The sequence below is a fragment of the Neomonachus schauinslandi genome, chromosome 11 (assembly GCF_002201575.2).
Source record: "Neomonachus schauinslandi chromosome 11, ASM220157v2, whole genome shotgun sequence".
Lineage (NCBI taxonomy): Eukaryota > Metazoa > Chordata > Mammalia > Carnivora > Phocidae > Neomonachus > Neomonachus schauinslandi.
Window position 1 is genome coordinate 17,811,070 of NC_058413.1, and position 26,076 is coordinate 17,837,145.

At 39.9% G+C, this 26,076-nt stretch overlaps 1 protein-coding gene across 1 annotated transcript in view; it reads right to left on the reverse strand.

Moving 5' to 3' along the window:
* HSD17B12 (hydroxysteroid 17-beta dehydrogenase 12) overlaps positions 1-26,076 on the reverse strand; it is a 160,171-nt gene that overhangs the window by 47,366 nt on the left and 86,729 nt on the right. The window contains exon 4 of the mRNA XM_021685385.1: positions 9,560-9,667. Coding sequence (XP_021541060.1) covers positions 9,560-9,667 — 108 coding nt within the window. The remainder of the gene's footprint in view (positions 1-9,559; positions 9,668-26,076) is intronic.

Sequence of the window (26,076 nt, forward strand, 5' to 3'; positions counted from 1 at the left end):
TAGAAGGCACTATGCTTAGTCTGACAATGTTCCTTATGAGTCTCCCAGTCGTAAAAAGAAAAAAAAAAATCCATGTACCTATTCCAATTGCCATGATTGGTGACACTAGGCTTCAGTCTCATTCAACACGAAGGAGGGCACAGACACCAGAGATCCAAAGATCTACTTGAACCTCCACTTGGATTTCTCACAGCTCTCTCAAGTTTAACATATCCCAAAGTGAAATCATCATTTTCTTTACAGAATTTGCTCCTGATCCAGAGTTTCTTGTCTTTGGCAAACAGCACACAGTTGTTCAAGTCAGAACCTGCAAGTTTCTAATTACTACTTGTATAATCCTGGACAATGTATTCAACCTCCTTAAGTCTGTTTCTTGTCCATAAAATGGGCACAAAAATAGGAATGCCTACCTTACGGTATTGTTGAGGATTGCATGAGATTTGTTAGCACAGAGGCTGACATATAAAAGCACTTAAGGATGTTGACAATAATGATCAGAAAAACCAAGCAACGGCTACTGTTATTGATCACTCCTTCTATCAAACAAAACCTTTGATGAGGACCCTCCCTCAATAGATGTTGGTCCTGTTTCTATTTCCTAATCATCTCTGCAGTCAATCTACTTCTAACCATTCCCACTGCCCACATCTTAAAGTCACCACCATCATCTTATGTTTCATTGCTAAGAGAAGCTCACTGGTCTCCTTTTATTAATTCTTGCCCTCTTACACTCGGAAGTCAGAATAATCTCTCCAAAATTTTAGTATGATGTCGATTTCCTGCCTACACTCTACAACGTCTACACTGTCCTTCCATTAAGCCTACACCTATTAACCTGATTTTCTAAGCCTTTCGTGATCTGGCCCTGCTCAGTCTCCTGACTCTGGCCACTGTCCCCTTTGCAGTGCGTGCTCTAGATCTACAGGTCTTCCATCAGCTCCTCCAAGCTGCCAAGCACATTCGCCTCTGGGCTTTTCTTCTCCCTGGGATCCCTTCCCGTATCTGTTCTCCCAGGGCTGATCAGCCTTTAGGTCTCAACTTAAATGTTACTTTCTCAGAAACCATCTCTGACACTCTCCACTTCCTCAGTAACACAGCCATTCAGTATGTGCAACACATTCCCAAATACTTCTTCAGGAGCTGTCCTCCATGAAAGCAGAAACAGTATCGGCTTTATTTACTGCGGTATCTCTGGAATTTTACTTGTCGAATGAACTGGTACATGAATCAATCAACAAATAGGAAAGGAAAGGTACCCTATAAAGAAGTATTTATCTTGGATTCCTGGGGTAGAGGTTCGAAACCCTTGCAATTTCCAGGATGACAGGAGTTTCTTTGTTATTCATGGTGGGCCTCTGGATCACACCTGAGTTTATGCTAACGAGATGAATCAGGATGGGGCTTGGTCACCCAAAAGACCAACTGTGTGACTAGAAGGTTAAGACTTTGAGCCAGCCCGGGGCGCCTGGGTGGCTCAGTTGGTTAAGCGACTGCCTTCGGCTCAGGTCATGATCCTGGAGTCCCGGGATTGAGTCCCACATCGGGCTCCCTGCTCAGCGGGGGGTCTGCTTCCCCCTCTGCCCTCTTCCCTCTCGTGCTCTCTGTCTCTCATTCTCTCTCTCTCTCAAATAAATAAATAAAATCTTAAAAAAAAAAAAAAAAGACTTTGAGCCAGCCCAACCTGAGAAAAGGGAGAGGGACTGGAAACTAAGTTCAATCACAGAGCCAGTGATTCAATTAATCATACCTACATAATGAAACCCCAATAAAAACTCTGGACACTGAGCTTCTTGGTTGGTGAACATCAATGTGCAGGGAGGGTGATGCATCCTAACTCCACACTGAAGCACTGAGTTCAGAACCCTCTTAGAACTTGTCCCATGTGTCTCTTTATTTGGCTAGTATTAATTCCTACCCCTCATAATATTAAACTGTAATTGTGAGTATAGTGCTTTCCTAAGTTCTGTAAGATGTTCTAGCAAATTATCAAACCTGAGGGGGTCACGGGAGCCCCCAAATTTGTAGCCAGCTGATCAGAACTGCAGGGGGCCTGGAGACTGCTGAACTTAAAGTAAGTGTCTGAAGTAGGGGTGCTCTTGTTGGGGACTGTGCCCTTGAACTTGTGGAGTCCATACTAACTCTGGGTGGTAGGGACAAAATTTGATTGCATTACAAAAGGGATGTTTTGGAAGTGACTGAAACCCCTAGAAGGAACAAAAATCATATCATGGTATAACAGGGAAGCTCCAGCCTCTCTGCAAGCTATCATCTCATCATGCTCCTGTAAGCCTTTCCTGTAGACTCAGCTAACAGCTTCTGCCCTTTCTTGAGCCTGAGCCATTTTCCAAACACATGAAACTTATCTTTGGTGCTCTCTCAACTAACTTTATTTTGTCTTTCTCCCTTTCTCTGCACCCCACTGATCACCAGCCCACCACTATAGTTTCCTCTTCAAGTCTCTCCTTTTCCATTTCAAAATTATTTTTCCATGTCTTTCACTAACTACAATAGCCATTTGCTCCACGTGACTGATTCAGCAAGAAGTAAACCAGGAATAAACTGAATGTATTAATCCCAATGAGATGTAAATGAAGTTATCACTGGCCCTTTCCGAGACATTTTATCATTTTTAAAAAAGATTTTTTATCCATTCATTTGAGAGAGAGAAAAAGAGAGAGCGAGTGAGAGCACAAGCAGGGGGGAGGATCAGAGGGAGAGGGAGAAGCAGACTCCCCGCTGAGCAAGGTGCCAATGCAGGGCTCAATCCCAGGACCCCAGGATCATGAGCTGAGCTGAAGGTAGACACTTAACCGACTGAAACACCCAGGAGCCCCCTTCAGAGACATTTAAAAAGTGAACTTAAAGCTAAGTGGTTTGTTTGTGGGGTTTTTTTGAGAGAGAAAGAGAGAAAGCATGTGTGCGAGAGCCAGGAGTGGGGCAGAGCAAAAGGGAGAGAGAGAATCTTTGGCAGGCTCTGGGGCTTGATCTCACAACCCTGAGCATCATGACCTGAGCTGAAATCAAGAGTCAGAGGCTCAATGGACTGAGCCACCCAGGCGCCCCTTCAAGCTAATATCTAATTAGTAAAGTTCCTGAGGAGAGCAAGAAGCTAATAAGTAGCTTTATAAATTTCTAAGCCCTCTGAAGAAGCAAGACTCTTCTACTTGTAACTTCCTTTATCAGCTGGGACTGGGAAGCTGCACAACTCCTAACAAGTTCCTTCCTTCCCGGAGATCTCAGAAGAGTTTTCCTCAACCCAGTTCCTTCAGCCCTTTGGCTCTCTCTCCTCAGCCTACACTTATACCTCTTCCTTTTGATACGCTGGGGACTGAACTATAAGGAAGCCATCTCTGGATTCCAACCCAAATAACCTAGAAGTTTGCCATTTGGAAGCTAACTGGCCCTTTCCCCCAGTAGCTAATGATACTCTTGGGTCTTCTGTTAAGAAGCTTTAAGGACTTATGTATAAATAGAAATAGAGTAGACTGATCTTAACTATTCATCTCTGCTCAAACCATATTTTAGGATATATATTCTCAACATTTGACTATTCTCTATCCTAGAACATTCTGGAAAATATAGGTTTTAGGGGAGAAAAATGGAACACATATGCCTCCCAAGTATTTCCTATATTCCATAAGGTTGCATGGGCAAGGGTAACAAAAAAATATTTTTTGCATTTAGCCAAGGAGAAAGGAAGGACACTAATAAAAAAATAATCTATCAAATACATAAGTGGAGCAAGTATTCACTTACAAAGGGCATGGGAAGAAAGAGAATAGTAAGTTCTAGTCCAGCTTTTGCAATAAATCATTTTTTACCATTAACTGACTTGTATTATCTATACTATGTTAGATCTATACTATTTTATTATCTATGCTATTGTTATTATCTATACTATGTCTAAACTATTGTTAATACTATACTATTAAAATACCTCTTGGGGTGCCTGGGTGGCTCAGTCAGTTAAATGTCTGCCTTTGGCTCAGGTCACGATCCGGAGTCCTTGGGATGGAGCCCCATGTCTCAGCAGGGAGCTGGCTTGTCCCTCTCCCTCTGCCCTTCCCCCCACCCGCCCCCGCCCCCGCCTCATTCTCTACCTATCTCTCTCTCTCAAATAAATAAATAAAATCTTTTAAAAATGATGCCTCATAATAAAATTATGGCACTGTGTACAGAGAGAAAAAAGTCAATAGGTAACAGTCCTGAACACACTAAGCCAGCACAGCATCACATCAGCCTGTACAACTGATTCTCTTGATTCTGCAACGTACACAACGCACAACAGTATGTGTGGAAAAGACCTTGACAGCATTTGGCATGGGGAAATTCTTGGTCTAGGATGCATTAAGAGCTTGAATAAAGCAATGATTGATTTTTTTTTTTAATGAATCACAAACTAAATATTTTTTTCCAAGAGGACCTTTTTATTTTTCTTCTAGAATAAAGAATGTCACTTTTTACAGGTTAAAAAAGTCATAGTAGGGGAATTTGAAAAAGTATTATTTGTGGCATACTTCAAATCCAAGGCTACTCTTTTGGCCTTGGTAAACTCTGCCTCCTGCAATGTATTGTGCAAAGTCCTCCAAACCCATTTGGAGCATGCATGAGAATCTCTCCTGAGGAATCAAGTAAGTAAGCATTATAGCAATCGCATTTTGTTAACTGATTGTTTGCTTATTCAAAGCAGTATTGATGTCATTTTCTCTAAATAGTTCAAGTTTTTTAAGCTTTCTCAAATCTGTGTTTCTTGGCATTTGCCTGAAAGAAGACAGCAGATGCTTACTTATTTTACATAACAAGAGTTAAGAATCCAACTTCTCCACCTTAAGCATTTATAGTCTTATCAAGTTACGGTGACCTTTCTGTATAAATTCAGACAATTCATAGCCATTTTCTCCCCACTTATCTTACTGAAAACTTGATATTTCTTTCATGACAAAGGGCTTTAGCATTTTCCTATGTAATTCTTACAATACTAATTTTCTTTATTAAGCACTGACTATATACTTTAGTGGTTAATGCTATTCAAACAGACAGAGTACAGGTTGGTGATTTATTTTTCATTTCATCATTACCAGTTTCATTAATACTCAGTAGAAAAAAATCCTTCTTATGCCTTCATATGGATTGCAAGGTCTTACTAGAAACCGACCTACATGCTTATTATTTTAGGAGATGTTAGAAAGGTGAGAGTGACGTTACGCAGAGGAGGAAGGAGAATTTCCCCCTTATGAGACGGAGATGGAGTTACGTGGGATCTGGCTGGGGAGGAGAGAGAAAGTGAAGGAGCTACATACCCAGGGAATTATAAGAAAAAGACATCAGACCTACCCCCCCCCCCCGCAGACAAGTTCTATAGTGTTATGTCCACCCTAGAGAAGGAACTGTAAGATGAGAGTTGAAATATGACCTGGTGATAACATTTAGCTCATAAAGGTGTTTATATTTACATTTAAGGTGCTTTTAATAGTTCCCTCAAAAACCTTGACAAATTAAAATTACAATGCAATATATCTGTTAGTAACTATCAATAATTACATACACCTTATGAGTAAGGAGACAGTTGTGGTAGAGTAGGAAGAAAACTAAGCATATAACCAAAGAATAAGATAATGTATATGAAAATGGTGTTACAGACTTAAAAGGATCATGTAAACATTAGCTACAATTATTTTTATTATTGATTTGTCACCAAATAAAAGTTTAAAACAAAGTTGTGTGTGTGTGTGTGAATCAGTATTCAATCAGAACAGTTTGATTACAGTAAAGCTTTAAAGTGGGGTCTCTCAACCTCAGCACTATTGAGATTTCAGGCTAAGTCTTTCCTGTGGGGGTCTGTCTTGTGCATTGTAGGATGTTTAGCAGCATCCCTGATCTTCACCCACTCAGGGCCAATAGAACTTCTCCCACTTCCTCCCTCAATTAGTGACAACTAGAAATGTCTCTGGACATTACCAGACAATGCAAAACTGCTCCTGGCTGAAAACCATGTTAAAGCATAAGAAAAATGTGGAAATTATGGCCCTCTCACACAAATTGAGGATGAGAAGACAGCCAACGTGAGCTAGAGCGAAGATGTCCCTCACCAGGTACATGTGGCTATTGAACACTTAAAATGTGGCTAATCTGAATTGAGATATGCTATACGCATACCATACGCGCTAGATTAGAAGACTTAGTATGAGAAAAAGAATGCAAAATATTTTAATAAATTTTTATTCGCTTCTCCTTCTGGGACCTCTATAATGCAAATTAAAAAAATAAAATAATTTTTTACACGGATTACATGCTAAAGTGATATTTTGGACACAGTGGGTTAAAATAAAATACATTGTTAAAATTAACTTTATCTGTTTATTATTTACCTTTGAAAAACGTGGCTACTAGAGAAGTTAAAATTACACACGTGGCTCATGTTATATTTCTATATTTCTATCAGACAGTGCCGAACTTGTATAAAAAACTATCCCTCCTTCATGCTATATATTCCAGGCAGTCTTTGATGACAAGGGAGGGAACTAAAAGAGCTCTGTCCTCAGTTTTCTCTTTACATTCTCCATATTCTCCTTGAATGAGCTCCAGTCTCAATGCTTCGATGAGATTACTACTTATAGATAATTAATCTCCAAACTCTATCTTCTGTTAAGAGCTCTACTAAAACCTAGATCCAGGGCAATGGCTGGCTCAGTTGGTAGAGCATGTGACTCTTGGCCTTAGGGTCACGAGTTCGAGCCCCACACTGGGTGGAGAGATAACTAAAAGTAGTAATAAACTTAAAAAAAAAAGACAGAGATCCTTATGTTTAAAAAAATAATACATAAATAAAACCTAGATCCATATACCCAACTATCAACTTAACAACCCCATTTGGACTTTCTGGAGGAACTCCAAACTTAAATGATCCTCATTCCAAAAAAGATTCCTCCAGGAGCCCCCATTTTAGTAAATGGCCCCTTTGACTAGGTTCTCAAGCCAGAAACCTCAAAGTCGTCCATGACTTCTCTCTTCTTCATCCCACTTGCAATCTCTTGCAAAGCTCTACTTCATTTACTTTCTAAACATTTCTGGAATCCTCCTTTCTCCTACCCCACTGGCTGGACCAAGTCACCATCACTTCCCCTATATTAACTTCCTCTTGCCTTTATACTCTTATTACACCCTGCCCTTTCCTGCCCTTCTCAAAAGTGCTGTCTTTCCCATTAGACATTATACTACATGAGGTCAGGCACTTTCTTGTTCATTGCTATGTCTCTAGTTCTTTGACAAATGATTGAATGAGTGAGTGAGTAAAGAGGGTACAAACTGCTAACTCACAGGTTGCAATTTACTAAGGAGCTGGACTACAAAAACAATGGTTCCATTAGCATATGAGGCCTGGAAAGTATCAGTCTTCATGTCTAAATGCAGCACTAATGTGTTGATACACATCCTAGGATTCTAGAAGTGGGGAAAAAGTGCTTGGGAACCATGTGCCCTGTACTCCCATCCTTAACAGATCTCTCTATTGTGCCTAAACTCACACAGTAAACTTTCTATACGCTGAGTCGGGGAAGAACAGCTGAAGAGTGCCTTTTACAATCCTCCAGCCCTGTGGGAAAATGATGCCTGACATTTTCCATCTTCAGTGTCATAGTCCCAGAGTATTCACAGTTTCAAAGTTACCCAGTGACAAGAAGCTAAAAGTTATGCAAAGCTTAAAACAATCATGAACTTTTCTGAAAGAAATTATTCTCCAAGATTACAAGTTCAAGGTAAGTCTCTTCTCATTGGGGATCCTCAATCTATCTCCATGCCTAAGCCAGCCTTCGTCCCCCAGTCCACGCATGACTAGTCTGAAAGGGGTGAGGACGGGCTATGGCAGTATCTATCCTAACTAGTAAGTTATAGCTGCTACTGATTAGGAAGTTTTAAAAAGTCTAGAACTTTATAGATGTTAGTGGTGTTTTGGGTATTCCAGAATTAGGCTAAGGAAGAGGAACCTGTAAAAGAGTCCAGGCAATATATGTATTTAGAGAAGAACATGTAGACACAGAGGCAAAAATCAGACCCCTGTCTCCATTCACTTTTTGCCATGGGCTCTCCCAGCAGCTGGAGAGTAGTGGTGGGGGCAGGAAGGGTGTGGTGCTATGTGAAATGGACCAGGCAGGAGCTGAAATGGATACAATGTCAAAGCCAGAGGGAACTGCAGGTCCAAGGGCACTAGGTAGGCTATGTGTGTTTAACTCTTTCCTTTTATTGCCTTATGCAGAAATTATATAAAAGACCATTCTTTCATAGTATGAGGAAGGGAGGTGAGGGTCTTGACTAAAGAAATGTTAGGAAACTTTTTTTAAAGTATTTTCTTTTTTTTTCTCCTTTGATAACCCCCAAAAGAAAATGATGGCAAATTACCAGGTTAACACCAATTGAGCCAGTGGGATAGAGATTTAGCAAAGAAGCAACTTTTTTCTGAACTAGATGCTCTGTTTCTTTCTGGAAAGGACTCAAAAAATGGTGGGTACCTTTCCAAAGCCCACTTTTCCCCTTAAAATCTGGTGAATTTTTTCAATAATAATTCCCAAAACCTGCCCTATCTCAGCAAAAGCACTGGTTTTTGGTAACGAGAGCAAGGTAGCTGAGGTATAACAAAAGGGAGTAGTAGACTCAGGAAAAACAAACAGAATCCCAGTTGTGTTGCTTGGTCTTCATGTGACCTTAGGCAAGTCTCTCAGCCATGTGTTTCCAGCTGAGGTGATCTCACTCCCAACAGGACAAAAACTGGTTCAGGGGTGGGCAGTGTGAGATCTTATGCTTTGTCTGTTGAAGCACAGAGATACATATAGTGCGTAAATAAGACATACAGCGTACCTGTGGTGTTAAAATTTCATGAGAGGGAGGATTGGGGGAAAATAATGTCTAAAAAGCCTCCTCGGGTAAGAGGGTAGTAACAAACACGCTGAGAAACACTTCCCTTAGCCTTCATTTCCTCAACTGTCAAAAAGGGTCAGCATCACCCACCTTAAAGAATTATTATGCTATAACCATATCTAAATACACACAAAAGAGGGGCACCCAGGTGGCTCAATCGGTTAAGCAGCTGGCTCTTGATGTCAGCTCAGGTCATGATCTCAGGGTCCCGGGATGGAGCCCTGCATCGTGCTCTGAGCTCTGTGGGGAATCTGTTTGAGATTCCCTCCCTCTCCCTCTGCCCCTCTCCCGGCTCACGTGGGCACACGCACACGCATACTCTCCCTCTCTCTGTCTCTCAGATAAATAAATCTAAAAAAATCTAAAAAAATCTTAAAAAATACATACATACAAAAGAGAATGAGAGACGGAAAATAAAGCAGAGAAAATAACCCCAAAATTGTAAAAACAGTCATTAAAATATAACTAAAAACAAAGATCCAAATGTATATAATGCCATCTAACAATCAATTGTATTAAAAAGACAATTTTCTTCTCACTACTCACTTTACTGACTGAATACCTAAGATCCAAAAAGAAAACGTATAGTCATAGTAAAAGTCAAATAAAAAGTGCAAGACGAATCTATAAATGTGGCAAAGATACGAACCTAAAACACCAATTTTAAGACCTGCCAAGCTTGTTTTAATTTTATCATAAATATCTTCTGATGCAAAGTCAACAGCAATGGTCCTTGTTTCCACTTTGAATTTTTCTCCTAGGAAAAAAACACAAATAGAGAGAAGGAAAATCATAACATGGCAATTAAGATTAAAGCATTTGATGATATTACCTTTTCAAACTCTTCCCCCCGCCCCAATTTGATACGAAATTTAGACCAGAATCATGTTAGCAATCATGAGACCATCTAAGAGATGATACAGAGTCAACACAATAATTCTGCAATAAAAATTCCAATGTTGCTACAGAGCTGGCTGACTGTTTCTTAATCAGTTCTCCTTCTATAAATCAATAATGACTCCTTTTTAGACTCTTAGGTACAAATAGTAAAACATGATTCGTATCATAATGTTATATACTCTTTAAATACCACTGTTTTTTTTTTAATTTTAATTGCAAACTGATGCTTCATAATTTCAGATAGAAGTCTTTATGTTGCAAAATGTTTTAAAGGGTGATATATAAAAGTCCATCTTATTAAAATGGAAATAAAATGAGTATGATCGTCGTGGAATTTAGGGCCTTGATTAACAGTTAATGGTCACATTAAAAAACCCACACAAAATGCACAGTGACAGAGCTACAAAATGACAGAAGACAGTCCTCGGTGTTCTATTTTGCTCAGGACAACAGAAGTACACACAGAGCTAATGGAAATCACACATTGAGAAATGGGACTCTGGAGAAACCGAACTCACTGAGGTAATGCAGTGTTCACTTCCGCCCTCCCTCGTGAGTCCATTTGAGAAGGCATGGACTGTGAGGTCCCCCAGACACAGGTACCAATTTTAATTTTGTACCTATTTGCTAAATGACTTTGAGCAAGTCACATATCCTCCACGAGCCTCAGCATCCTCTCCTGATAATGAAAGTAATGCTACCCAACCTCTGCTTTGAGGCTCAAGTGCTATCTGGTGGTATGCAGAAGGCACTCCATAAATGCTAAGTCTCCTCTCTCCTCCACTAACGCCGCTCTCACTTCCCTTAGTGCAGTTCAGGTGGCTAAGAATGTTTACTCTTTGGAACTTGATGAGAATTCAGAAGAATTCATTTAAAAATCCTGCTTCCAAAAAAATAAACTTTTCTTCATTCGAAGTCAATATTGGCTCATCACAGAGTCTGCAACATTAATCCACAAAGGACACTGCCATTCTTGATCTAAAAGGAGTTCTGCCTACAACTGAAGAGCTGGTTCACAAGAGATCTGTTTCTTAGTCTCAATGAAAAGTATTGACCTGAGGTAGGAATCCATGAATAAACTGGAGAGAAGAATATGTGACCTAGAAAATACCTATCTGGTGCTGGGGCACCTGGGTGGCTCAGTTGGTTAAGCGTCTGCCTTCGGCTCAGGTCATGATCCCAGCGTCTGGGGATTGAGCCCCACGTTGGGCTTCCCACTCAGCAGGGAGTCTGCTTCTCCCTCTCCCTCTGCTCCTTCTCTCTCTTTCTCTCACTCACTCTCAGATAAATAAATAAAATCCTTAAAAAAAAAAAAAGAAAATACCATATCCGGTTGTTAAAGGCACACTTATATTCCAGTGTCAATGAGTTACTGTATGTGTTCATGTAATGGAGAGCCACAGACCAAGGTGTCACGTCACAACAGCTCATCCAACAGGTCTTATTATAAATGCTTCCCAGGATTTACCACCAGTAAGTAGAGAACACTGCCCTTATTAGAGCCACAGATTTACAAGGAAAAAAAAAAAAGACCCAAATCAAAATGCTGAAGGGTACCTTTTATTAAATGTAAAACTTCATTCAGGAATGAAATGAGATAAATTTATCTATTTATTTTGAGAAAAACAAAGAATGTTTCCACACTAGTGCTACATACTGACATTTAAGAAAAATCTCTCTACTAATAAAAGCCACCTCACAACTCCTGAATCAAATTTACTCTTTTAAATCTCACAGGATTTGGGGAATGTACTTATAATGTGGAGTCTTGTATAGATAGGCTGCTAAACATATTCAGAGACCCTTTTGGAAAGAATGTTATTTTATTTAGTAAGAACCCTCAAGTAAGCTTTTCTTTGTACTCACATCAGGATAGGCAAAATGGCTTCTGATGCCAGCTTTTCAAGATAAATCCGATTTTGAACTTGTACCTGGATTACCCTGAGTCATGTCCTAGTGCAGTTAACACTGCTGTTCTACCTTTTCTCCACGGCCTCCATCATGAGCTGCTTCTTCTGCAATGCAGGGCTGTCTGATCACGTCCCCCACCCCCTCACACACTTCCAGAGCTCCAGCTGGCTTACGGTAAGAGTCACAGTCTGCAGCAATGGCCTAATACTGCTCTGAACTGACCTCCACCTCCCTACTCTCCCCGCTGTCCCCGGCTCTAGCCACATAGGCCCTAAGCAATTCTCTCTTTTTCTAAGATTTTATTTATTTGAGAGAGAGAGAGAGAGAGCATGTGCGCACATGATGGGGGGGAGGAGCAGAGGGAGAGGGACAAGCAGACTCCGTGCTGAGCGCAGAGCCCGTCACAGGGCTCGATCCCAGGACCCTGAGATCACGACCTGAGCCGAAATCAAGAGTCTGATGCTTAACAACTGAGCCACCAGGGTGCTGCTCCTTGAGCAATTCTTTAAACTCAGAATGTCCCCCAAACACATTCAGGGCTTTTGCACTTTATGAAGGATGACAATGTGGCATTCCCTCCAGGCTCTCCATTTACTTAATGTCTCACAGTAAAATCTTGTGGTTGTAAATTCTTAAAGAAATTAAAGAACTAAAGAATGCCATTATTAGAATATTACACACCGTTATGCAAAGATACTCAACACTGTTGATTATTCCTACTGTCAAACCACTTGGTATTTGAAATTGGATAGGCTGGCATCCTGCTACTTAAATTGTGGACGAATACAATCATGCCCTCCTCAGTTTTTTCAGATTGAAGTGATTCTGAGATGGTCTTGGCTCACTGTTTCTCAGCCTAGGCGAAGACCAAAACCTAAGAAGCAAAAGCTGTTGAGTGGTATGGGCAGTTCAAGGCAGTCAACTCACCAGAAATAGAGGCGGAAAATCAGCTCTGGCTTATGGAGAATGAAGCCAAGAAATAACTGGGACGATACCATTATTCCATTTTTATCTACTAGTCCACTGAAAGCTACCCAACTACAATGGTAGAATAAGAGAAAGAAATATTATTTAAAACTATAGAGCTATAGAATATTGAACATCCTCATAACCTCAAGCATTCTACCACTTCCAAGCATGGGTGCCCTGCTCCTCCAGTCACATGGCTGATTTTTACTCAGAGGATTGTAAATTAGTTCAAGGTTAAGTCTGGAAAGGACAGAGAAGAAACTGTACTTATAAGTAGGCTCAAGATGCTGCAAACACCTCTCAATATTTAAACTAACACATCTTTAGGTTCATGCCTAGAAAGGTCATGAAACATATTCAGAATAGCCTTATGTTTAACATACTTCTAGGTCTGGCCATCATTATTTTTATTTTGCTCAACAAATTGACATCTCTCTGGGGCGCCTGGGTGGCTCAGTCGTTAAGCGTCTGCCTTCGGCTCAGGTCATGATCCCGGGGTCCTCAGATTGAGCCCCGCATCGGGCTCCCTGCTCAGTGGGAAGCCTGCTTCTCCCTCTCCCATTCCCCCTGCTTGTGTTCCCTCTCTCACTGTGTCTCTCTCTGTCAGATAAATAAAATCTTAAAAAAAAAAAACAACAAATTGACATCTTTCGAATTTAACGGTCTTTCCCTAAGAATAACTGTATAGGTCTTAGAAAGACTCCTATTTTTCCTCTGTGTGCCTGGGGAAAGGGGGCCTGAGAATGCTAGAAAAGAAATCTCATCTACATAAATTCATGTATTATTTATAATTTTTTATTAATAAAACCAAAAATAATATATTAATTCTCATTTGTCCCTACATCTGCTCCAAATAAAGGATCAGTTTTTCCCCTAAGTTTCGTTCACCCTTCCCCATCTTTTCCATATTGTAAATTTCATCATTTAAGATTCAAGTTATGTCACCAGCCTGTGGACTGTCTTTTCAGGATTCCCATTTCCTCCAAGGTAAAACTACTTACTTACTCTCTCAGCTATGTTCCTAGAGGCCTTCTATGTAACCTTAGTAAGCATCCTAATATGTTATGCAAACAGTCTATTTCCTAACAAACACAGATCGTTCTCTGTTATCTTTGTATATCCAGCACCCAGCACAATGCCTGGCATATAACAGAAGTCACTCAAATGTCTGCCATGTGAGTAAATACATTGAGGTTGACACAGCCCATTTATTAAAATCACCTTCTCAGTAACTTCTGAAACTCTTCCCTATAGAAATAAAACTATACACTGGTAGGAGATGTCCATTATGAGGCATAACAACATAAAGTGCTTACTGTTAGGCATTTTAAAGCATTAAGATAAATTAAGAAACAACTCAGTCCTTCCATTTGTCCTGCATGAGTTGGACTATCATTCTCATAGAGGCAGAAACATTTTAGAGTTGTAGGAAACCATCCAGTCTCATGAATAAAGTACTCTAGGAGCTTAACTCAGGTCACAGAGATGAAGGCTGAAGATATTTTAGTCACGGACCACTCTCCCTATCCCCAGTCCTGAAAAAGATAATTAGGGGAGAGGAGCGGCTCTTGGGGAAATAGTACTATATTCAACACCTACCAATTTTAGCTTCTTAAATCTAAATCCATTAAACGCAATTTAGAACCATAAAAATGTATTGCATGTTTTTAAAAACCCCTCCATTTTCACATAAAATGTTTTAGAGTATTTAGAGATGTAAAAAGCACAATGAGTCTTTTGTACTTTTTCTAATTTTAAGGGGAAAACAAAGAACAAAATGTCCCCTAACTAAATTGTCTCTACTTCCCTCCTTTTGCTATTTTCCTTCTTTTTGCCCCCAGCCCTTACCATCTCCCTCGTCCCCTACCCCTCAGGGTGAGATATCTCCCCACAGAGAAAGCCTCCTTTGTGTAGCTATGGAGAAAGGGTGATTGTGCCCTAGAAGGGAATAATTCATCTGACTCCATTTTTAAAGACCCATTTAATTATAATTATCAGAGATGCTACACAAATAATGGTCCATTTCTTTTTTCATTGCCCTTGAAAACACTCTCATGATCATTTTAATCTCATATGAAGAGACCCACTTTCAGTCAAATAAAAAAAATCCATCATAGTATCACCAGGATTCCATCCCAAACCAAGTATTTCTTTACTTTAAGCCAAGGTTATTATATTTTATTCATTATGGGCTATTTAACTAGAACAACCAACTGAAATAAATAAAAACCATATACGATGCAAATCTGTTCTATTGATAGCACATGAATAGGTTCCATTCTTTTGAAAGCCCTGAGTTCGACACTGGGTTCAGGTGGGCAAGGCACCTTTGAAAAAATTTTCAAATAAGGATGTTTATTTTCCACACTTAGGAAAAAAACAAAACAAAACAAAAGGCCTGCTAATGGAAACATCTGAATTTTATGTTCTGAGGTGAGAAAAATGCAAAAAGTATTCCTAACATTAGTAAAGATTCCAAGATGATGTCATTAATACAATGTAAGTGGAGTGTTTGTGTCCCCCCAGATTCATGTGTTGAAGCCCTACCCCCCCCCATTCGATGGTATCTGGAGGTGGGACCTTTAGGAGGTAACTAGGTTTAGATGAGGTCATGAGGGTGAGGTTCTCCTGATGGAATGAGTGTCGTCCTGAGAAGAGGAAGACAGGGAGAGCTCTCTCCCCACATGCACGCACCAAGGAAAGGCCACCTTCTCATCAGTAAGAAGGCGGCCATCTAACGGGGACCCTCACCAGGAACTGAATCTGCCGGACCTCGATCTTGGACTTCCCAGCCTCTAGAACTGTGAGAAATAAATGTGTATTCTTTAAGATAGGCAGACCTCTGACCCGTTTTGTTACGGCATCCCGAGCTGACCAAAACAGAGTTTGTTCAAAAAAGCGTGGGATGCAGTTAGAAGCCCTGGACTTGGCTGCCAACTCATCCACTTGTTGGCTGAGGGCCCTTCACTCAAGCCTTTTCACCTGCAGGAATCCCCTTACTACAAGAAATAATACCCACCCTGCAGAGTTCTTTTTTTTTTTTTTTAAAGATTTTATTTATTTATTTGAGAGAGAGAATGAGAGAGAGAGAGCACATGAGGGGGGGAGGGTCAGAGGGAGAAGCAGACCCCCTGCTGAGCAAGGAGCCCGATATGGGACTTGATCCCGGGACTCCAGGATCATGACCTGAGCCGAAGGCAGTTGCTTAACCAACTGAGCCACCCAGGCGCCCACCCTGCAGAGTTCTTGTGAGTACATCAGAATGTATTGTAGGGAACTGTCAAGTCTTATGCAAATGTTTGCTTTACATAGATCTGCCAGCTTCCACAAAGATGACCACATCACGGAGAGTTGTCTTCTTCCCAAACAGCACAGGCTGCCATACATATTTTCTGTATCATTCATTCTTTCCTCTTAGCATCAGCTGCATATCTATTTTCAAATTGAATATGCACATCCAACTCTACTTTAAAAAAAGTGCTATTTGGGGCGCCTGGGTGGCTCAGTCGTTAAGCGTCTGCCTTCGGCTCAGGTCATGATCCCAGGGTCCTGGGATCGAGTCCCACATCGGGCTCCCTGCTCGGCGGGGAGCCTGCTTCTCCCTCTCCCACTCCTCCTGCTTGTGTTCCCTCTCTCGCTATGTCTCTCTCTGTCAAAAAATAAATTAAAATAAATAAATAAATAAATAAATAAATAAATAAATAAATAAATAAATAAAGTGCTATCTTTATTACTATATTATTCATGGAATCAATGGTCATGATATGCTATTCTTAGCAACGCCTTTCATGTCCAGGTATTTCTTTGACTCAGTCTGCCTGTAATTAACCTTTGAATTACTCTGTTTTATCAGTTCCAAAAGGCACGTTTTTACTCACTCTTTTGGTCTCTGAAATCAGGATGCCATACAATTGATGGCATGCCAGTTTAACCAGTGATTCTTCTTTCTTAATGCTTATAAGCTGCCTCATTGTTTCATGATCACTGGTGTTTCCGATTTGATGAAAGAACCCAAGAACCCTGCTGACAATCCAGCCTTCTCTTTAATGTCACAAAATGAACCGAGGACAGCTTCCAAATGCAAGATTCTCTGTGCTTATTCCGCCAGCACCACTAGTCACGAAGGCAGATTTCCCATCCTCAACTAAGACCCAAAAACCTTAGCATACGCTCATTCATTTATTCAGGGGCACAGGCATTGGCAACCAGACAAAGCATCTCACTCTCTAAATTGTCAGCTATGAGAGGAGTGTCCATGTCTGGGTTTTTCTTTGCCACCACACACTCGAGCCTGATTCACTACAGGAGCTCAATATATATGTTTTGACTAAGTAAATTCAAGAAGTACACCCTCTTGTCAGACTTTACCCTGAGTAGAATAGCAGATACTCTCAAATAGGTCATATTTTGGTGAAGGAGATATGCATGAACCCAACTGTTGCTCATTAATATGAACAAAGAGTGCAAAGAGAAAGCAACTCACTCTTGCACAGTGGGATTTTAAATAGGAGGTGACATTTGCGTTGAGTCCTTGTGTAGGAATTGGCCACGCAGAGAAGGGGGAGAAGTAGGCAGAGGCAGAAAGTGCAGGAAAGGAAAAGCATGTTCTAAGAATCCCTGTGGATGAAGTATATAGTGCACAGGGAGGAGAAGACAGAAAATATTCTGTAGCAGGAAGCAGATAGAGGTTTTATGTGCCAAGATAACAAACAGGACCAGTGACATAATTTGCAGGGCCTGAAGCAAACAAAATAAAAATGTGGGGCCCCTTGTTGAAAAATTATTAAGAATTTCAAGATGGCCACAGCAGAGCATTAAACCAAGTATGGGCCCTTTTAAACGGGAATGCAGAGGCCACACACCTATAAAGGCAACCCTATAATGAGGCAATGAGGCTATTAAACTGGAAAGTGACAAGATCACACGTACTTTAGGAAGCAAATGCTGGTGGCAGAGGAGAGGACACACAGCCTGTTATAAAAAGTGGTGGGCAACAAGGAGAGAACCTAGCAGCTGCTGCTTTAGTCCCATGAGAAAGGAGGGCCCTAAGGAGAGAGGCAGGCTGGCTGGGAGAGACTTCTGAATTAGAGTCTGATTAGACACACAGCTTTAGGGAGAGAAGACACAATGGTTTTATCCATTTGGTTTAAAATCTGGTTAATAAACTATCATACCTTAGAGCTACAAGAGTCTTCATAGTTTTGCATTTGAGGCAATGTTCCTGTAATTATGTCTCAGGGTTTTTTAAAATCATAAAAAAAATGTTTGTTATTTTTAGTAAAGCGAGTTTTTTCTTGAGGTAGCTTGCTTCTCTCTTTGTTGGCTTAAAAAATGAAATTACTACCAATGAGATTTGGGCCAGAGTACACACAGGATTACCGTGAACTAAAAACCAAGTTGGCAAGCAAAAGATATATTTTTTGTAACCCTCTGTGTATTCCTCTCTTCATATTTCAAAAAGAAAGATAACTAATTAGAAGTCAAATATCACACGGTACCTTCTAAAAATTCTGATTGAGCTACTTTTTTTTTTTTTTAAGCAACCACTTTTTATTTTAACCTGTCATTTTGTTCTCACAAGATTCTGTTGTGGTTTTGTGAAATCCTGCCACAGGAAAAAAGTATTCTTTTCGAGATCTGGGTCTCTCATTTTGGTATTTAGAAAAACGAAGCGTTAACGGTTGCTTTTATTTCTTAAAAAAAAAAAAAAAAGAGGAACTTTTGAAAAAATTACCATAAAATTTAAAATATCAGCTATTGAAATGAATATTTACTTTATGACAATTAACACTTGGAAGATAAATATAGTTCAACAACATTTTGCCAAGAGTAGAACCATCTTTCTGTTCAACACAAACACAAAAAACTCCTCTTCATTTAAATTGTTAAAAGAGCATAGTTTTCACATATCAAACCAAAATAAAAGCAAAAAACTGCCTGATTTAGAGTCTCTTTCTCCTGTACTCTTAGAACTAAGGATAAGAACTTGATGCAAATCATTCTGATTCTAAGATGCCCTGAAGAACCCAGAGGTACCATATAAAAAAAAATGCATAGGGGGGGCGCCTGGGTGGCTCAGTTGGTTAAGCGACTGCCTTCCGCTCAGGTCATGATCCTGGAGTCGCGGGATCGAGTCCCGCATCGGGCTCCCTGCTCGGCAGGGAGTCTGCTTCTCCCTCTGACCCTCCCCCTCTCATGCTCTCTCTCTCTCTCATTCTCGCTCTCAAATAAATAAAATCTTTAAAAAAAAATGCATAGGGTTATGGTTAATATTCTACCAACTGAACAGGAGTAATAACTATTATAGTTATCCATTGAACATCAGCTAGATGCCAAGAACTCTACCAAGTGACATTACATCATTTAATCTGCATAAGAATTTACTGATATATTGCTGAAACTTGCCAATGATTATTCCCATAAATTTCAGTTATCAACATTTAAAAGGTCATTATTTATTTGTTTGTTTTTTTAATTGTGAAATAATCTCAAGCAAAGAAAAATTGCAAATACTCTACAAGGAACTTTTTTTCCAGAACCATGTCAGATTCAGTTGCTAACAAGATGTCACCCATCACCCATAGAAACTTCAATGTAGTGGTTCTCAAAGCATGGTCCATGGCTTTGAGGGTCGCCCAGAGTCAAAAATACTCCGACGTTCATTATGTGCATCCTTCAGTGTATTGGCTTGCGCTGATGGCACAAAAGCAATGTGGGTAAAACCTTAACACGAATTAAAGCAGCAGCACCTAACTATATCCTTCACAGATTTGCAGTAAAAAAGAAAAAGTCAGTTTTGTTTAAGAATGTCCCTTGAAGAAGCAGTAAAATCATTAATTCTATTTAATCTCTACCCTTGATGACACATCTTTTTAATGTGCGGTGTGACAAAACGGGAAGTATGCATAAAGCACTTTTTCTGTGCACCTAATACGACGAGTGTCCAGAGGAGAAGCATCTGTGGTCTACGGCCATACCACCCTGAACGCGCCCGATCTCATCTGATCTTGGAAGCTAAGCAGGGTCGGGCCTGGTTAGTACTTGGATGGGAGAAGCATCTGTGAAAATGAGTCGTATAAGCCGAGTTAGGCCCTGTTCTCATACTGCGCCCTTTTACTTGAAAAAACAATGGACAGAAAAACCATGCTTCTTTAGATTTAGCAGACATATTTTTAAAAATGAAGTGAGTCTCTCATTTTAAGAGAAACAACCAACAGTATTTATTGTCCATGAGAAAATTTGAGCTTTTAAAGGAAAAATCAGAATTTCGGAAAACTTGTAGCTACCTTCATGTGCTTGAGAGAAAAGATTTTTCTGATAAGATTGGGAGTGATATTAATAAATGTGATTTTTTGGGTGCTGTGTCAACATTTGTGAGATCTGCAAAACTCAGGAACCAATACTGTCTGATGACCAATGCACACAGATACAAAAGCATAATGCATAAAAAACCTATGCAAAGTGTGAGGTGGACAAATGGATTTTAATGTAACTGAGTATGAAAATCCATTGATACATTTTCAGATTCCATACTTCAACTAACTTTTAAGAAACCTCCACTTACGGAGTTTTGATGTAGTATCAAAGAAGAATATGCACAATTACCTGAAGAGGCTATTCAAATCACTTCCTATTTTCCAACTACATTACCATGTAAAGCCAGATTTTCTTCTACTTCAACCAAAATAACCCTGAAGCAGACTAAATGCAGAAGCAGATATGCAAATGTAACTGTCTTCTACCGTGCCAGATATTAAATAAATTTGCAAAAATGTAAAACGCCACTCTTGTCACTGAGTTTTGTTTTGTTTCAGAACCTATAGCTGTTCTTCCTGCTAAAAAATGTTATATAAACATGTAATGGGTTTATTGTTACTCTTAAATGAATTAAATAATTTTTTTTAATTAGTCAATTTGAATATCTAAGATAATTCACATTCACAGTTGTATCACACATAAATCAAAGATCTTTGGGGTCCTCAATATTTTAAGAGTTGTAAAGGGGTCCTGAGACTAAAAAGTTTATAAATGTTGCTTCAGTATGTATTTCCTATAGTCTCCAAAATCAGATAGCCATCAAAATCAGGAAATTAACATTGATGCATTACTGCCTCTAGTCCTCAGAGCCTGATCATGTTCCACCAACTGCCACAACAATATCCTTTATGGAGAAAGGATCCAAATCAGAATCACCCTACACATTTAGCTGCCATGTCTTGTTTCGCCTCTTCCAATCTGGAACAGCTTCTCAGCCTTCTCTTGACCTTTATGACTTATTTTTTTTTAAGATTATTTATTTATTTATTTGAGACAGAGAGTGAGAGAGAGCACAAGAGGGGGGAGCGGGAGAGGGAGAAGCAGACTCCCCGCTGAGCAGGGAGCCCGATGCGGGACTCGATCCCGGGACTCCAGGATCAGGCCAACTACTTTGTAGAGTACTCCTCAACTTGGGTGGGTGAGTGTGTGTGTGTGTGTGTGTGTGTGTGTGTGTGTGTGTTACCTCACGATTAGATTTAGGTCATGCATCCTTGGAAGGACTATCATAGAAGTGAAGTTGTGTTTCTCACTGCATCCTATCAGGTGGCACACAGTTTCAATTGTCCCACTACTGATTGAGGATAACTTTGATCTCTTATTAAGGTGGTGTCTGCCAGGCTCCTCCCCTGTAAAGTTACTATTTTTCCCTTCGTAATCAACAAATATTTTGGTAATCTGTAGGGAGACACTTTGAGACTATATAAAATCCCATTTTTTCTTTTTTTTATTTAAGTATAATTAACTACAGTGTTATATTAGTTTCAGGTGTACAATATAATGACTCAACAAGTCTATCTATTTCTCAGTGCTCATCAAGATAAGTATAATCATAAGAGCTATTCCAGATTCATCTTCTATTCTCCCAGCCCCAGCCCTGAACTAGCCATTTCTCCAAGGATCCCTGGATCCTTTATTAGAAAACATGTCTAGAACTAAGATGTGGGTGCTGAGTTTGCTCATTGCAGTGTCACAGGCTCAACACAAGCACATACTAGGGACTGTCCCACAGAGCAGCCAGTTGCCAACCAAGAGACCTTACCTGAGATGCTTTTATAGAGGAGCCAAAGATGCAGTAGTTAGGCCTTGGGGGTCTCCTCCAGAGTTCAGAACATTGTAAGTCATCTTACATACTAAACACGCAAATGTCTTTGATACATACTACATAATAAAGACTGATAAAATACTGTAAGTTAGGCTTTAGTTTCAGAAGGGATAGCTTTGTGGCCTTCACTTGGTGGATAAAAATGTAAATAAATATTTGAGTTTTGTAGGGGCAAAACAAGCTCTTGGTTACTTATTTTCACGCTAAACATATATAAGCAATTCTATACTTTGCCCAGAGCATTTCCAGAAAGTGTGCCTATCAGATATTGAAAAGTAAATCCCATCTGCCCACAAAAACAATTTTATAATTGGAATTTCTCTAAAATCAATCATAACTAAGCCTAATAATATACCATAAATACAGAAACATACAATACCATTAGCCTCTATAATTTAAAAGAGTAAAACTGTGCTCCCAAATACTGATTGTCTTGAGGACCCAATTTACTATGAAGTGTGTGTATGTATGTGTGTATGTGTATATATGTGTGTGTGTGTGTATGCGTGTGTATATATATATGTTGCCTATAATATATAACAATGTTTATATATGGCCTTAAAACACATTAGTTAGTCCCATTTATCTTAATATACAGTAAAACTGCCTTCTTAGACTTTAGGAGAATGATTTGGATAGTATGGGCCTTTAAAAAAGAAGTTTAAGGAAGTATAAGCTAAACCTTCTTTTATATTAACAAATTTCTCTCTAGCTGACAGATGCAGTGTCAGTTCCATTGCCCATACAGGTGCCTCAAAGTCTGGTAGTAGAAGCCCAACAGATATTAGAATGAAGGCAAACTTTCCTCAGTACTTAAAAACAGATGAGCCAAGACTGATATTAAGCCATAATGCCAATACACAGTAGCTGATCAATGACAGAGCTTTCTGAGGACATTCCAAGACAGTACCGTCCTATGGTCTACTTGGAAATTTGTATAGGTAACATTTCAAGGGAGATACCCTGTTGGTTTTGACTGGATATTCACATCAACTTTTTCAAGAGATGAGTGATAGAGGTAATCCTTATCTGTAAATTTTGAATTTATATTGTTTCTTCCCATGTACAAAACCATTTTTTTCCTACAAATAGTTTTGTTTTTGTCTTTGGCGTTGGGGGGTGTAAAGGAAAGCAGAATGTTTTATCATGATTTTTGCTTCAGCAACTTTGGGACAAACTCTGGAACTCTGGAAAAAAAAAAAAGCAGTTATCAGAGGAGTCCCTGAATTCCCTAAAATTGCAGGCAAATATTCTGCATATAAATTGACCCTTGAACAACACAGGTTGGACAGCACGGGTCCACTTATATGTGGATTTTTTACAATACAGTGCTGTAAATGTATCTTCTCTTCCTTAGGACTTTCTTTTATTTATTTATTTATTTATTTATTTTTATTTATTTATTTTTTAAAGATTTTATTTATTTATTTGAGAGAGAGAATGAGAGAGAGCACATGAGAGCGGGGAGGGTCAGAGGGAGAAGCAGACTCCCTGCCGAGCAGGGAGCCCGATGCGGGACTCGATCCCGGGACTCCAGGATCATGACCTGAGCGGAAGGCAGTCGCTTAACCTGCTGAGCCACCCAGGCGCCCTCCTTAGGACTTTCTTAATAGCATCTTCTTTAGCTTACTTTATTATAAGAAAGAGTATATAACGGGCGCCTGGGTGGCTCAGCAGGTTAAGCGACTGCCTTCCGCTCAGGTCATGATCCTGGAGTCCCGGGATCGAGTCCCGCATCGGGCTCCCTGCTCGGCAGGGAGTCTGCTTCTCCCTCTGACCCTCCCCGCTCTCATGTGCTCTCTCTCATTCTCTCTCAAATAAAAAAAAAAAGAGTATATAATAGATATAAAACATAAAATGTGTTAATTGACTGTTTATGTTATTGGGAAGGATTCCAGTCAACAGGTTATTAGTAGTTAAGTTTTTGAGGAGTCAAAGGTTACACATGAATCTTTGACTGCGTGGGGGGTCAGCACCCCTAGGCCCCACATTGTTCATGGGCCAACTGTACATATATGTATTTTTATAGGGATAAATTTTTTATCATTTCAATTCACAAAAAGTCCATGACCCTCAAAAGAGTAAAAATTTTTGGTTTAACTACTCCCAGAAATAACCACTGTGAATGGTCTGGGCTATAACCTTCCAGACCTTTTTTGATACATATTTACATATGTTATATACATATAAAGTTCGCTCATAAGTTTAGTTAGCATTTGTGGTATGTGGGGTTTTTGTTACTGTTGTTTCGCAAAAGTAAAACCAGACTTTCTCTAAATATCTACTCTGCAACTTGCCTTTTTTCCCCAATAAAGATGGCCTTCCATGTCAATACATATAGACTTCTTAAAAACATTTATTTATTTATTAATTTATTTATTTGAGAGAGAGGGAGGGAGAGGGAGAGAGAGAGGTGAGAGAGAAGAATAACACAAGCACTGGGGAGGAGCAGAGGGAGAGGGAGAAGCAGAGTCCCCGCTGAGCAGGGAGCCCAATGTGGGGCTCAATCCTGGGACTCCGGGATCATGACTTGAGCCGAAAGCAGACACTTAACCAACTAAGTCACCCAGGTGCCCCCATATGGATAGACTTTTTATTTACACAAAATAGCTGGTCCATAATTTATTTAACCAATCATTCAAAACATTATGAGCAGGCACAGATCAAAGGAAGAATTCATTATACCGGAGATGGGGAATGTATCATGGCAAGTTAAAAAAAACCAGAATGCCAATGAATTCAGGGGAACTTTTATAGGTCACCAAAGACCTTATTAAAAACAAAAACAAAAAAACAATGAAAAAGACAAAATAAGGATGGAGAAACTACGGAATGTTTACGTGTTACCACCAATGCCAAAAGCAGTTTGACCAAAAAGAGTTTTGGGTGCAACTAAGGCAAGGCTCCCCATATATGCCCCCTCTTCCAAGACCCCTTCCCATGCTGAAGACAATAAAAGAGAAGAAACCCCACATATATAAATAAAGTATGCAAAGTAAGTCCCAATCCAAGGCAGGGTCACATGTAGTCTAGTCAAGCCCACCTTGGGGAAAGGTCTGGGGAAGAATCTGAGAAAGGCTGTACTGCAGGCAGCAAAGGCATCAAGTCATAAAGGAGAGAATTTGAGGAATATATTAAAGAGCCATACTGAGCCAAAGCATTCAAGAGTATTTGTGGATGCTGGTCACTATTTTACCCCCATAACTATGGTCAAACAGGTGATAGATCACATGACAGCAGATTTATTTTATTTTTAAATATTTTATTTATTTGAAATAAAGAAAGAAAAGGAGCGAGCGAGAGAGCAAAAGCAGGGGGGAGGAGCAGAGGGAGAGGGAGAAGCAGAGTCCTCGCTGAGCAGGGAGCCTGATGTGGGGCTTGATCCTAGGACGCCAGGATCATGACCTGGGCCAAAGGCAGACACTTAACCAACTGAGCCACCCAGGCCCCCCCACGGCTGCAGTTTCAATCACTCATACCAAGGTTTGGAAGGAATCACTGACCAAGAAGAGGTAGAAGCTCACGTTCTCACCGCGCTGTGTATGACCTGATCTGGTAACACAGAGTAATCTAGCTCTTTCTATCTCCAGTGAGGCTTGGGCCCTCTCTAGCAAAGAGGACACTGGAATAGGGAGCCACTGCCAGACATTCAGATAATTTCTCATTTTTCACTTCCATAAGCAATACTGTGAATATCCTGCATATAAACCTCTGTGCAGTTACCTGAGTTTCTCTGTAGAATAAACTTCTAGAAGTAGAATAGTCAGATCAAAGGATGTGTGTGTCTTTATAAATCGAGTACAGGATAAAAAGGGAATCAACTTTCACTCTTTATAATTCTATACAGTTTGAATTAATTAGTTGATTAATTTCAGGAAATAAGTACTACTTTTGTCATTTTAAAAGAAAAAAAGTACTTCCTTAGGTCAAGATTGGCTCCCAGGTCTGCAAGAACTATCAAGAGAGCCAGGCTGCATAGAATCAAATATATAAAGAAACAAAGTGTTCATCAGAAGCTAGAGGAGTTGCTGGAGAAACCTGGATAGCAGAAATAGGAGAGTCACTGAGGCAGGTCTTGCAAATGTTCATCTAAGCACAGGCTGCGGAATTGGCCAGAGGCATCAAATGGTTAGGTCTCCCCATAAGGCTGCTCCTATCATGGAAATAAACATGCCAGACTCTCTTCACTTGACACTCCTGACCACACACACTCTCTGGCAATAGATGGCATGCTCATGAAGGGAGAC